Raw genomic sequence first — 15,341 nt, 5'->3', positions numbered from 1 at the left:
ATAGTACTTGAAATGTATTTTTAAACATACAAAAGATAAATGTTCTTCATTGCCATTGACTTTTTTTTTTCTCTTTTTCGCGACACTTTATTTAAACCCAGAAACAAAAGCTTTAAATGATTGGCCGAGATAACTTTAAAAACACCTGGCTTGCTTATTTTTTTTTTTACTAATCTTTTATCTCAAGGGGAAAAATAGCAAATAAATAAATAAAAAAAAAAGAACTCGAAATGAAAACAGGTAAGTACCAATTTTATTTCTTGGTTGTTTCTTAACTCAAAAATATAGTCGTTTCAGTTTCCAAGGTTATTCCATGGATTATATCACCCATTGTACTTCAAGCTTTATTCAAGACAAGAGGAGGTTATTACTACCGAACTGTTGTTTCAATGCTTTGTTTGTCTGTCTCAGCATGTTATGGTGTAATTGCTTCTATCATTTTACCAATCTTTGGAAAGAGACATCTCATCAATTGGACTGTTTCCAGAGTATATAAGACTATTTTCTCAAGCATGCTCGGTATCACTTGTACTATTGAGGGAAAAGAGCACATCAGAAAAGATGGTGGACAAGCCATTTATATTTGCAACCATCAATCTATTCTTGACATCTTCTTTATGGCTAATGTGTTCCCTAAATCAACTTCTGTGGTAGCTAAAAAATCAATCAAATTTGTTCCTGTTTTGGGCTGGTTCAGTAATGCGCATACATATTGAGATGTTAAAAGATTCTAACTATGTGCATTTACAGTGTATTTGAGTAAGGCTGTCTTTTTGGATCGTACGAATAGAGAAACGGCCGTTAAGAATGCTCGCAAGGCTGCAGCCGATATGAAAAAGAACAAAACGAGTATATGGGTGTACCCCGAAGGCACACGAGCTAATACACCAGAACTTAATTTATTACCTTTTAAAAAGGGCGCGTTTTACATGGCTGCACAAGCCAATGTTCCTATTATACCTATTGTGGTTCAAAATTATAATCATCTCTATGATCAAAAATCTAAAAGATTTGGTCACGGTAATATAAAAATTAAAGGTAGACTGTCAATATCTGTTCTTCTTCTCTCTTCCTAATTGATCATTGCTTAGTTTTACCCCCAATTTCAACAGAAGACGTGCAAGAGACCTCTGAAGACATAGACAAGTTATCCAATGATGTCAGATCTAAAATGTTAGATGCATTAAGGACTATGTGATTGGCTGGAATAAACTTTTAACAATAAAATGCATGTGAATATTGGATTTCAGCAGACGTTAGCAAAAATTCATGAATTTTTCAAAATGCTCAATCTCAATTTTTGGAAAAATACGACTTGATTTTTTTGGAAAGATCTGCGTCGGTTTTGGTAAGAGTATTTTACCTATTTGTGTAAAAACAAAATATATTATGTCAGTCAAATTTCCAAATAATATAATCCTTCTTAGCATTTTGTAAGTTTTTGGTAGTCGTTAAATATACTGCTTTTTTTTTTTTTACCTTGGCATAGTGCATATTTTCAAATCCACCAGTGTCCACTCTTAATATAGCTGATGTTTTTGAGTTTCATTGACAATATAACACGAATACAACTTTACCTGCCTTTGTACCCATGCTCCAGTCAGTATGTACCTTTAATGAAGTACTGAGCAAGTATGCCCACGAAGGAAACAAACTATTAACAGTAGTGCATATTACTTGTTCATAATTGTAGAATATACTTTTGAAATGATTTCGAAGCGGTAACATCACATTAGATATTGGCCGAAATTAGTCTATTGATAGATTATTTGGCAAGAAATCAATGTATATAATGTACAGTACACCATAAATTTATTTCATAGAATCAATACCAAAACATATTGAGTGTTTGAAAGCTTAAAGAATCAAACATACCAAGCAGTTCTTCTTCCAGAGAAATCATTGATCCAAATGCTATTATCGGCAATTCTTGGTACCGAGTACACAAAACTTGTCGCAAGAAAAACAAAAATTCTTTTTCCCTTACAATAGTCGGTGTAATTGAAAATAACAACATTAATTAATCACACTACGAAGCATACAGTTATAGATGCTTTGTGTATTGTCATTACCACCGCTTTGTCGACTCCGAAAGCACTCATAAGCAGGTACGGCTGTTTTGTTCAACCGGAGCCTTGGCTAAACTGAAGCATGATAAAGATATCTAAACCATGAAAATAAAAGATAATATGCAAATATTATACAGAATTAGAAATTCTTTTGAAAAGAGGCAAGCTATTGCATCTGAAGCTGAAGAGAGAACAAGAGATTTTTTTGTGAAAGTAAAATATGATGAAAAATACCATGTGCTGAAGATGTAATTGATCGAGGGTCAGTGAAAATGTTTGTCTTGAAAATATAGCTTCATTGCTGACCTTAAAACTATAAAATTCGGATGGCATTAGAATTTACACATATTGGTTGGTATGCATTGAGGGGTTTCATTGCTGTGATTGCCGAAAGAAAGACAAAAGACAAGGTACTAGCTCTTCGATCCGCATTTTATTCCTTTAAAATTATTTTAAAATAAAAAATGCATGGCAATATATGTGCTTTGTCCTTTTTCAGGTCAAGGAATTATAATTTTTTTCTGTTTTTTTGTGGGTGGACGATTAAATTGCAAAGTTCACAACAAGTTACAAGTAGTCGATCCATCTTAGAAACAATAAGGCCGGAAGTACTACATCTTTTGCTTATCTTTTGCCAGATTCGGCATTTGGATTGTTTATGTGCATGCCTCTTATCATAAAAGTGTTGTGAGCTTTACACCCATCCATGCCATTTATTATATTCTAATAACTCTATGTAAATCAAAGACAAATTGTATTTGTGAACAATTGCCAAATATTCAATAAATTTAAATTTTATATTTAGTTGACTTTTTAGATGATAACTTTGATAGATAATGGTTAATGTATGTATCCTTAATACCAATAGGCTTATTTAAATGTAAAAGATTAATATCAATGAATTGTGTTTTAAATATAATCAATCTATATAATATACTATAAAATGATCAAAAATTGTAAAACTTTTACTAGCCGACCTACTCGCTATGCTCGCTTAACGGCCGTCATCGCCTCACAGCTCGGGTCCTGGCTTCCCACCACCCACCACCCACACCAGTTAATTGAGCGTTAATAAAATGCAATGTTATTGATAATAATAATAATATTGTTTATAAGGCAACATGTGTGTTTTAACAGTAAGAAAAAAGTTATATACAGTAGCGGACAAAACTGGTGCACAAAACTTTTTTTCAGCTTTTAACTACCATTACTTGCTCATGGTAATTGCGATAGTCATGAAACTATATTAGAAGGAAGATATATTAGTTATTAATACTATTAAATAGTGCACGATGCTCAGATTGTTCAGTTTCTGAATCAAGTGTATGTCCCAACTGAGTCATGGAACGAATCACTTTACATAAAAAAGAAAGTCTCATCCAGGGATATTTTTTCTTTGATTATGTTATATACAACTAGATTTGATGAGAAATCGTTGTTATCTTTCATAAAGTGGTGCAACACCAAGAAAGTTTTATACATGAACCAAGAGCAGGAACGAAAAGTATTGAAGGATCAAAACGGTTCAAAGGTTCGATATCGAGTCTTATGGACATTAAAAAATGAATATTTGAATGGCATTGCTTTATCAATTACGGAGCATCTGCCAAAGTACTAGGCATATGTCAAGAACCTCAAGAAAAACAACTTCACAGCCATTGGATACGCCAGAAAGTCTCCAGGCCAGGAACATCAGGAAGTGAAAGTGGGTTTGATTCAAAAAATGGTCAACAAATTGTATGACACGTTGCTTGTGGATAAAGTACTTGTCACTACGTCATCGCGAGCAAATGATACCATTACATCCCCCGACACGAATGAAAAAATGCCCAATTGACGCTTTTGAACCAAGTGCATAGAAATACTCAAGGTAATAAACGTAAAACACTTAATTCTAATCAAATCACTCACAGTATCATATAGATCTATTGGAATATATCTGCACATCAAAAGACAACTGTCCAGTCTTAAAAGTACTGGATTATTCATGAAGTCCTTACGACGACTCTGCTCTCAATATTTATTCAATTTTATACAGTATATATTTGATATATCTAAAAAAAGCTGTGTAGATGCATTCTTTTTTTTTTTTTTTTTTTTTCTTTTTTCTACGTATAGTGTGTATGTCAATCTGTACCATTTTGGTCTAAACGTTTTATTGGTCTAAAAGTGACAAAATAGTAAAGACAACCTCAACTCCTGAGAGTTCGCCACTACACTAATGAACGCAGTAAAATCTAAGGAGCTTAAAATAAAAATAGTTTTAATTGCTGTACTCTAAGTATACATATATAATAGATTACGAATCTGTTTTAACGTCCTTGCTGAATATGGTTGTTCTACCATTACCACGGATTTAATTAACTAAATATGAATAAACAAATTAAGAAAAGTACTATATAACATAGTTCCATAGAACATGGTTACATGTAGTACCTCCATTATTTTAGGCTTTTGTAAGTCATGTACTGGATTCCTGTATCGTTTTAAACTTTGCTTTAAAGAGCCTGCTTCTTCCCCCTAGTTATTCTATGTATTATAATCTATACCAATTATGGCATTGTCAATAATTTTTTTAATAGGCAGTCCCTTTTGTTTATGTATAAGAGGATAGCCTGTAGTTGTTAGGAATGATCACAAGTCCATATTGTAATAATGATTGACCAATAAAATATGATTTGAAAAGAAGCAGTCAGAAATTCTCCTGAAAAAAAGTATAAATAAAGCTTCTATTCCCTGCTTTTTGTTTTTCTTCATTCAAAGAACTATCTGAACACTCGTAGGCGCAAGTTGAAAGGTGCGATGATAGGCATTTCTTTGCCTGACTTCGGAAGGGTTTTCTTTAATAAAAACTACCTAACTGGCCAAAGGCTTCGGCTGGAGGGCGGGACGATGGAGGGTTTTTTCGCAGTCCTAACTCATTTCACGATGGGGAGGGACTTTTTTACCATTTATGTAAATGAAAAAAAAAGAAAGAAAAAAAAAAGAAAAAAAAAAGAAAAAAAAAAGAAAAAAAAAAAGAAAAAAAAAAAGAAAAAAAGCAAAAAGTTAAAAATGATCAACTTTGTTTAAAATATTCAAACTCTTTTTATATATAGAATGAAGCTGTTACTAAATGATACAAAAAGAGAGAACTGGAAAGGGATTGTAATTGAATTCGCGCCACAATTCTATTAAGATAATGCTTGGAAATGGTTACAGATCACTACTTGCATACTTTACTTCCTTTTTTCCTTTGCTCTCTCGTCGATCGTATTGAACATTTTAGCTTCTATAAAAAAAAGAAAAAAAAAAGGCGTAAAGGTGAACCACAGCCATTGAATCAGTATCTATCTTTAAATAGATAGATGCATTTTTATGAGGAACCAATTACTTCTGTAAAAGTCATAAATAGGATATATAAAGAATAGAGGGTTTAACATAAATAATTACGCATCAACCAATCAATGCTTAAAATTTGCTAATGAAATCAAGCGCTCAGATTCACCAGAGTTACGACATATTTTATGGAATACGGAATCACTGGTTTTGATCAGTGTCAAGGGGACTGGAGTAAAGAAAGAAAGAGATCAATATCATCACTGTACCTTATTTATAAACTCTTACCTATCAAATTCAACAATGGGTCCTTTACAAAATGCCAAAATAGGATCATATTCAATCACGGTCTGCAAACGAGGAGCAATACAAAGAAGAGTAGGACCCGAAAGTTTAGTTGAAATTGACTTTTGAATCGCCTTGTCCATTTCAAAATCAGCACTAGTACATTTGTACTTAACATCGCAAACGTTCTTTTGAATTTCTCAAGACACTCTTTTCAGTTTTGTGAGATGCTTTCTTTATTTTTTAAGACACCTATGACATATAAAAAAATATGTGCGGTAAAAGACTAATCTATCTATATATAATATACTGTAAAATGATCAAAAATTGTACATGAATTTAAACCACGACGCAAAAAAATGACTGCTTCTTTGGCAGAGAGCTAAATTTTTAACCTTTCCCTCTTTTTCTTTATTTCTATAAAACTTTTACTACTACTATGTCTGAAACTAACGAACCTCGTCACTGTAGTGGTTGTAGAGTGCATATGCCTAACCCTGGTCGTTATAGAACTTGCGAGAACTGTCGTGTAATAACTTATTTTGACCGAAACATAAAAGTGTTTATCTAACTTATATATTATAGGCACGACGAGTAAACCACCATCGTACTCAAAACACAAGAACTTCGGTTGCTAGAAAACCTTTGGCTTACATATCAGAATTGAGCAGATTCACCTCGTGGTCACCAGGTCGTATGGACAAAGTATGTCAGCACTGTGGTGCACTCCATTGGACAGCAGAAAAACCAGTAAACGTTCCTGCTTCTGCTCTAAGTTGGGAGTCCTGTTGTAAGCATGGTGCCGTAAAAGTAGATGCTCTGAGAGACCCACCTCAACTTTTAAAGGATTTGTTTACTGGTAACCATGAGTTGTCTACCCATTTTTTAAAGAATATTAGACAATTCAATATGGCCTTTGCTTTTACTTCGGTTGGCTGCAATATAGTCAGTGCAACAGGTCGGTCTGGTTCTGGTCCTTCTTCATTCATGATACACGGCGAGCTATATCACTTACAAGGACCTATCAATCATATTGGCAACTCGGAGGTATCAGAAAACAGAAACGCTGTACCTTCATATGCACAACTGTATATCTACGACCCTGCTTTTGGTGTCAACAATAGAGTTGCAAACAATCCCGATCTCAATGTTAATTTAATTGAGCAACTCACAAACATGCTTCATACTGATAATGTCAACCCTTTTGTCAACATTTATAAGCATGCACATGAGATTCTTAAAGATGAGTATGAGAGACAAGCATCAAACGAGGAGGAATCAACTCCCTTTCACATCAGACTTAGTCCTCAAATGACTATGGAGTTAGTAACAGGAAATGACAGAAGAACAGAAAATTTGCCCACCACAAGTGAAATAGCAGCTGTTATTCCAACTGAATTCGCTGGATCCAGCTTCAGAGATATTAAAATCACTTACCGCAATGGTATTGAGCATGGTAGTAATTCTTTTAAAAGAATTAATCAAACTCACGCCGCGTTCATGCCATTGCATTATGTGTTGTTATTTCCACGTGGTGATTATGGATGGCATTGGGGTTTGAGACTTTCAGCTGTCAATCTTCCTAATAGTAACGTTGAGGTTGAGCGTCAGAGGAATAGGCTCCCTCAAAGAGCATATTATCGCTTTAGGCTTCATAGTAGAGCAAATGAATTTCCTACTCTTTTTTTGTCTAAGAGGTTATTTCAGCAATATGTTGTCGATGTTTGGGCTGTCTGCGATCAGAAAAAATTGGAGTGGATCAGAGATAACCAAAGTAATTTACGGGCAGATGTATACAACGGCTTAACAGATGCTTTAGCCCATGACAACAGCGATTTGAGCACAGTTGGCACCAAGTTCATCTTACCAAGTAGTTATGTAGGAGGTCCAAGATTTATGGCAAAAATTTATCAAGACTCAATGGCTATAGTGAGACATTTTGGTAAACCTACCTTCTTCATCACCTTCACGGCAAATCCAAAATGGGAAGAGATAACAAATGAGCTCATTAAAGATCCAAGCAATCAGCGGCCAATGCAAACTGCAGCAGATCGTCCCGATTTAGTTGCTCGAGTGTTCAATTTGAAGCTTCGTGAATTCTTGCATGACCTTAAGAAAAAGAAAATTTTTGGCGATTATAAAGGTCTAATCCGAACGATTGAATACCAAAAAAGAGGCTTGCCTCATTGCCATCTTTTGCTGTTTCTTGAAGGTGATGATAGCGTATTTCGTGATCCCGAGAAGATTGATGAAGTGATTTGCGCTGAGCTGCCATCCGATGATGATCCTGAGCTTCTAGACTTAGTCTCTGGACAAATGATGCATGGCCCTTGTGGAAATATCAATCCCAAATGTCCATGCATGGTTCCTGATGCATACGGTGTTTTGAAATGCTCTAAAAGCTTTCCAAAGCCTTTTCAACCCACCACTGCTGTTATGCCGGACTCATACCCCTTGTATCGTAGACGACTGGATGGAAGATCTCATCGTGTTCAAATCAAGGATAAAGAAACTAATGGAATGATGTCTGTATACTTGACCAATCAACATGTTGTACCTTACAATCCATTTCTTACCAAGAAATACAAAGCACACATAAATGTTGAATTGTGTGGTAGTATTGATGCTATCAAGTATATAAACAAATATGTTTATAAAGGCCCTGACCGTACCACAGTACATCTAAAATATGAAAATGATGAGATTGAAAGGTATCTTACAAGCAGATATATCGGACCTACTGAAGCTGTATGGCGATTATTTGAATATCCTATGCATGAAGAGGACCCCTCGGTCACTTCACTTGCTATTCATTTAGAGAATGAGCAGCCTGTGTATTTCGATCCTGAATCAAGTGCTGAAGAGATACAGCAAACTTTGGACAACACTCATTCAACTTTGATGGGATTTTTCAAATACAACTTGACACATGATGATGGACGTAATTATTTGTATCAAGAATTTCCATCTCATTACATTTGGAAAAATAAAGAAAGAACATGGCAAGCCAAAAAAAAAAGGCTATGCTGTAGGCAGAATGTACTACTGTACACCCACTGCTGGCGAAAGGTTTTTCCTGCGGTTGTTGCTCACTGTCGTTCGGGGTCCTACTTCGTTTGAGAATTTAAAAACTGTCAACGGTGTAGTATATTCTACTTTTCGAGCGGCATGTCAAGCATTGCACCTGATTGAAGATGATCAAGAATGGTTTAAATGCTTTTCAGAAGCTGTTGAATTCGTTTCAGGATCAAGTTTGCGTTCCCTTTTTGTTTCTGCTTTATTGTTTCAAGAATTGAATGAACCCAAAGCCCTTTGGGATCGTTTTTGCTTGAATATCTGTGATGATTTAGATATTCGCATTGCACAATTGGGACTTCTCAACCAACTGTGTAGTGATGATACATCAAATGCCTTCCATCAAAACCTGCCTAAGCTTGATTATGGTCTATATCTACTTGAGCAAGCTCTCATAGATGCTGGTAAGACTCTGGCAGATTTTAATATGCCTGGACCACTATTTCATTGGCGATCTTTAATGGAACAGATTAGCATGATTAACAGTAATGTGATTATCCAAGCCGAAGTTGCATATGATAGAAATGTGGAGGAACAGAATTATCAACAAAAGATATCTATGATGAATATTGGTCAAAAGGATGTATTTGATGAGATAATTGACAGTATATCAAGCAATCCTAATACTGCTCACTTTTTTCTTCAAGGACCTGCCGGTACTGGCAAAACTTTTGTTTACAACACCCTTTGTCATTACTTTAGACGACAAGGAAAGATTGTTGTTTGCGTTGCTTCATCTGGTATTGCTTCTCTTTTGCTTCCTGGTGGTCGTACATCACATTCTCGCTTCAAGATTCCTCTCAACATCTATCCTGATTCGGTTTGTCCAATCAAAAAAAATAGTGACCTTGCTGCCATGTTAATGCAATGTAGCTTGATAATTTGGGACGAAGTTCCTATGCAGCACAGACATTGTTTTGAGGCTGTCAATAGAACTTTGCAAGACATTTGCTCAAATTTCGGTTCGCTCTTTGGTGGTATCCCTGTTGTCTTGGGAGGCGACTTTGCCCAAATTGGACCTGTTGTCAAGAATGGTCAACGCCATCATATAGTCGAAGCTTCATTAGCAAAATCAATAGAAATTTGGCCAAATCTAAAAAAGCTCAAGCTCACAGAAAACATGCGCCTATCTGGTAGTAGCCCTATTGACCAATCATTTTCACAATGGATTGGTAGTTTATCTTATAATTCCCTTCTAAATGGAAAAATATTCTTGCCACGTTATATTGCGCAATATCACTCTCTTACCACGTTTGTCGATTCAATTTATCCAAAAGAAATTATGGAGCAAACTTTAGATCCTGAATTTTTTCAAGAAAGGACTATTATCGCACCAAAAAATGATTTAGTGGATGAGATCAACAGATATGTTTTAGACCAATTGCCTGGCAACAAAATTTCATTGTTTGCTGTTGATCGCGTTACTCAAGAAGACTCAACTGGCTCTGAGGACCGCCAAATGCCTACTGAATACCTTCAAAGCTTAAATCCTCATGGACTGCCTCCTTCTGTTTTAGAATTAAAAGTTGGAATGCCTGTCATGATATTAAGAAATATCAATGTAGAAAAAGGTTTATGCAATGGCACACGAGTAACTGTCTTGAGTATTGGCGAATTTCTTTTGAAAGTGAAACTACCAGGTGTTGATGGCCGTGTTGAAGTAATTCCACGTTTCACTCTGTCTACTCTTGAAAATGAGTATCCTTTCACTTTGACTAGAAAGCAATTTCCAGTAAGGCCCTCATTTGCAATGACTATCAACAAATCACAAGGGCAATCCCTTAAAATTGTTGGAGTTGATCTTCGCTTACCCGTTTTTACTCATGGCCAGCTATATGTCGCCTTATCAAGAGTAACATCTGTATCTGGACTTTCTATATTGCTTGATAAAAAAAAAGGCGTCAATTCAACTAAGACTGAAAACATTGTTTATCCTGAAATTTTACTTCGCTAATATCACAACGATAATCCCAATCAATTTACATCTGATCACTATATATAGCTTTATTATTACTGTTAAAACACACATGTTGCCTTATAAACAATATTATTATTATTATCAATAACATTGCATTTTATTAACGCTCAATTAAATGGTGTGGGCGTGTGGGTGGTGGTGGGGGGGAGCCAGGGTCCGAGCCGCGAGGCGATGGCGGCCGTTAAGTGAGCGTAGCGAGCAGGTCGGCTAGTATTAATATACCCTGAAACGAAAGAGACGTACAGCGAAATCAAAATATTGGAAAATGAATATAAAGAGGTGTCGATGGATGAACGGAATATCATTGACTTTATATTGAACTAACACTTACTATTCAAGCTTAACTTTCTATTAAAAAAATCCCTATTAGTTACAGGACCCCACAATCTGACAATATAGTCACATTCAGAAATACCAACTTCTTCCGAGAATAGACCTGTTTGCTGTTTAATCATTATGGATACTTGACGGAATAAAAATCGACAGAAGCAAAAGAATCAAGGCTAACAACATAATCATTGCATCTAAAACAGTTCTAGGCAAGCACATGCTTATACAGTCTTTATTGTAGAATCGACAAATTTGATACTTGATCTTTTATGCTTTTCCTATGTTTTCTTCATATGTCAATATTACAATGATATATTGATTCATTCGCCAAATATTTTACGAATAGCAGATATTTCAGTCTAGTTGAAATCAGTCATTATCTTTTTGGTTGAAAGATTACTACCAGCAAGCTTGTATTTTTAACCCACTGTAAGTTTTAGAAATGCAAATGAATATTCGTGAAAAACTTTGACTGCGCTTCAGCATTATTAAATGATAAACCAATAATTGAATTCAAACCAGACTAGTAATATAAGACTTGCATCAAAATACATATTGAATAACATAAACGCTCACTAAATACCCAACAATTGTTTGCACATTATGATTCAATTTAATGAAACAAGGTAATAACCTCAAAGCTTCATTTTTTGTTTCTGTTTCAACTAAAGCGTTGTTCTCGCAAATATTAAGTATTTCATACATGTGTTTATTATTACAGCATTATTATTGGAATCTTTACTTTCATCAGACAGTTTTCTTTTCAAGCGATTAGGTTGTTTACTTCACGCTCAAATATATACGTTATGAATTCAACAATTTTTTCTCTTGCTCTTTTCTTGGAGACTGTAGTAGAATTCTACAAAACGGCTGCATTTTCAACTTAAGGTGAAATCTAGTCAAAAAGTATGGGAAAAGCTATTTCACTAGTTATTCTTTAGGTTTTATTTTGTTTGCAAAAAATCATAGTAATTTTAACAAGACCAAATATGTATGTATACACATGTATATAATTTTGGTTGACAACATATTTGGAGTTGATTAAATTCTCAAAAAGTAAATATTAATATATTCGCTATACAATTGGCTATAAGTAAAACACTTTTACTAAAACTGACGCAGATCTTTCCAAAAAACTAGGTCGTATTTTTCCAAAATTTGAGATTGAACATCTTGAAAAATTCACTAAACTTTTGCTAATGTTTGCTGGAAATGCATTTGATAAAATCGTGACCGTTGTCTGTTGAGTCGCCGCTGAGAACAAGCCTTCCAAAACTTTTTTCTTTTTCTTGCAGTAAAGCAACTGTTTTGTTAAGTTTGTAAAGATGGCTGCCACTCATGATTTAACAATGAAAATGATCCCATTTTTGGATCGTCATCTTGTTTATCCTCTTTTAGAGTTTTTGGAATTAAAGGAAGTTTATGTTGCAGAGGATTTGCTTCAAGCAAAATATAATTTATTCCAAAACTCTCATATGGTTGACTTTGTACTTTCACTTTACAAGAAATTGAATAAAACTGAAGAAGCTCCCAAGGGTAAATTACATAAAAAGTAAATTGTCCAGATACACGCGCGTTAATGTATTCCATGCAGAATTTTCTGAAAAGAGAGAAAAAGTTTTATCTCAAATGGAAGAATTAAGAACCAAGGCTCAAAAAGTCATGCAAGTGCTTGAGAAGCCCGAAGTCATTGCCACTCTTTGTCAAGATAAAGCAGAAAACCTTCAATATTTGAGAGACAACTATCAGGTAAGACATCTGTCATGGACGATTCATCTATTTCTAACTCAACCTTATAGTTTACTGATGACTCTATCGATATTTTGTATGAGTTTGGTCAATTCCAATACAACTGTGGTGATTATGGAGGAGCTGCTGATTATTTGTATCATTACCGTGTTTTGGTATGTATGCATCTTGCTCGGTACACACATTCTCACCTACATTTTGATTTTTTACATAGTCTACTGATACCGAGCGTTCTCTTTCTGCTACTTGGGGAAAAATGGCAGCTGAAATTTTAACTGGAAATTGGGATGGTGCTTTAGAAGAAATGCAAAAATTAAGAGAAGCTATTGATCAAAAGGTAAATTGCATTGTTTTTAGGGATGGCGCCAAAAACTGAATATTTGTAGAGCTTTGCATCACCTCTTCAACAACTTCAGCAACGTACCTGGCTTCTTCATTGGTCTCTCTTTGTTTTCTTCAACCACCCTAAGGGACGTGATGGGATTGTTGACATGTTTCTTACTCCTCAATACATCAACACCATTCAAACATCCTGTCCTTGGATTTTACGTTATCTTGCTACAGCTGTTGTTACCAACAAACGCAGAAAACACCAAATGAAGGAATTGGTCAAAGTTATTGAACAAGAGGCATATGAATACAAAGATCCTGTGACTGAATTTGTTGAAGCACTTTTTGTGCGTTTTGATTTTGAAGGCGCACAGAAAAAGTTGAAGGAGTGTGAAGGCGTGTTGATGAATGATTTCTTTTTGGCTGCTACTCAAGAGGATTTTATGGAAAGTGCTAGACAATACATTTCCGAGACATATTGCAGAATTCATCAAAAGATTGATATCAAGTAAGCGCCATTCAGAAATAAAAAGACAGGAAGAGATTTACTGTTTATATAGGGAAATGTCACAAAGATTGAACTTGAGTCAAGAAGAAGGTGAAAAGTGGATTGTCAATTTGATCAGAGATACTCGCGTTGATGCAAAGATTGACTTTGAAGAGGTTAGAATTTTATATGCGAGTCTGAAACTTAACTAACTTGTTTATAGAACACTGTCATTATGAATACACCCATCACATCTGTATATCAACAAGTTATTGAACGCACAAAAACACTTTCTTTCCGATCACAAGTGCTTGCAACTACTATCAAGAAGCGCGAAGTTCAAGCAGTACAAAATAATACTAGCGAAATTGCAGCTTAGATTTTTTTTTTTGATAGATTAAAAACTGATTGTTTCAAATTATTACAATAATTTTTTATTTCAGTATCATTGCAATTAAAACATACGCATGCAAATGAAATCATGCTTTTTTTTTTGTCAATCTATCGTGAAATAGAAGGTATAGATATTTTGAAGCATTATTATAGACAAAATAGTTTGTGTGTGCTTTTTGCCAACTTTCAAAGAATGGTTTAAATAATTGCAAGTGATGAGAAAGAAAAGTGTGTATATACCCTTTACATTTGAGCTCAAACGATTTTTTTTTGTAAATGAACACTTGTTGTATAATACATACTCTTATTTGTATTCATGTAATAAATCCTTCTGCTTTGGTGAAACGCGTGCTTTAGACCTGATCAAGTTTGACCTTCGGTTCCTTAATTTGAATATTATTCACTTTTGGCGGAATAGCAACCATTCATTCTCTTTTGGGTTTACAACATTTCTAGGCGATAGGCTTTTACAGTCGTTAATCATAGGATCGCTCCTATAAAGTTTGCCTCAACTACAAACAAAATGATACGATATATGTAATTTGCTTAAAATAGTACCAAGTTTATACTTATTTTCTTGGCTGATTGCCTATTAGTATGTTCTATTTTACTGCAATTGATTCTTTATAATAAATGACAATACATCAGTGACCCAGTTAACCAATAAACCTAAATTAGTTGAGAAACTACAATTCCCCTTTTATGCGTTTCGATTTTTGAGCAAATCTTAAATAATTTTTTCTTTGACTACTACTACATACATAATTATCATGTCAGCAAGTCATTTCAATCACAGGTTTCTTACTCAAAATAGTAGCACAAGAAGGATCAAATGTATAAGCTTTAACTCTTGTTATATAACGTGTTATTCCTTCTTTACGAAATTTCTAAATTTGGGAATTTTTTGATGTCGTAAGGAGCGTTGTTGAAACAGTGCCACCCCAATGCCACCCCCCTGTGGTCATATGATGTGTCCAATAAAATATAAAGACACGCCCTTATTTCCTTCTCGCTTTTTCTTTCTATTTCTATCCTATATGACGAGTGAGCAATCACCTTTATTAAATCAGAAACCTCCAGTTTCTAGACCAAAATACAAGAGAAGAAGATCATCGTTTGATCCTTCAACTTATAATAGTATAGGAACAGTACCTGATGCTATTAACAATCAAGATACTGCAAGAGAATCAGGTCTTAGCCTAATTCAAATATTAGGTCTAACTGTTTGTATGGCTGGGGTACAGTTTACGTGTAAGCTTAAATAAAATATAACTTGTTTTGTTCACTAATTTCTTTTTTCTTTAGGGACGGTTGAATTATCGTAAAT

At 34.6% G+C, this 15,341-nt stretch overlaps 3 protein-coding genes across 3 annotated transcripts; all 3 read left to right on the top strand.

Annotated features, from left to right (window-relative positions):
- Window positions 1–230: 230 nt before the first annotated feature.
- RO3G_00654 (uncharacterized protein) lies at window positions 231–1,076 on the top strand (the record flags this gene model as incomplete). Its single annotated transcript, XM_067655245.1, has 3 exons — window positions 231–240; window positions 289–696; window positions 751–1,076. The coding sequence occupies 3 exons, from the start codon at window positions 231–233 to the stop codon at window positions 1,074–1,076; spliced, it is 744 nt and encodes a 247-aa protein (XP_067511346.1).
- Window positions 1,077–6,111: 5,035 nt separating this feature from the next.
- RO3G_00653 (uncharacterized protein) lies at window positions 6,112–10,701 on the top strand (the record flags this gene model as incomplete). The annotated part of the gene is made up of 3 exons (XM_067655244.1): window positions 6,112–6,201; window positions 6,258–8,613; window positions 8,705–10,701. 3 exons carry the CDS (start codon window positions 6,112–6,114, stop codon window positions 10,699–10,701), a joined length of 4,443 nt encoding a protein of 1,480 aa, XP_067511345.1.
- Window positions 10,702–12,380: 1,679 nt separating this feature from the next.
- RO3G_00652 (uncharacterized protein) lies at window positions 12,381–14,000 on the top strand (the record flags this gene model as incomplete). The annotated part of the gene is made up of 7 exons (XM_067655243.1): window positions 12,381–12,591; window positions 12,650–12,804; window positions 12,855–12,959; window positions 13,019–13,141; window positions 13,191–13,642; window positions 13,695–13,797; window positions 13,845–14,000. 7 exons carry the CDS (start codon window positions 12,381–12,383, stop codon window positions 13,998–14,000), a joined length of 1,305 nt encoding a protein of 434 aa, XP_067511344.1.
- Between the last annotated feature and the right edge of the window lie 1,341 nt (window positions 14,001–15,341).

The sequence above is a fragment of the Rhizopus delemar genome, genomic scaffold, assembly GCF_000149305.1.
Source record: "Rhizopus delemar RA 99-880 supercont3.1 genomic scaffold, whole genome shotgun sequence".
In the NCBI taxonomy this organism is placed as follows: Eukaryota; Fungi; Mucoromycota; class Mucoromycetes; order Mucorales; family Rhizopodaceae; genus Rhizopus; species Rhizopus delemar.
Note: the sequence above shows the minus strand (reverse complement) of the source record. Positions and strands in the feature narration are given on the sequence as shown.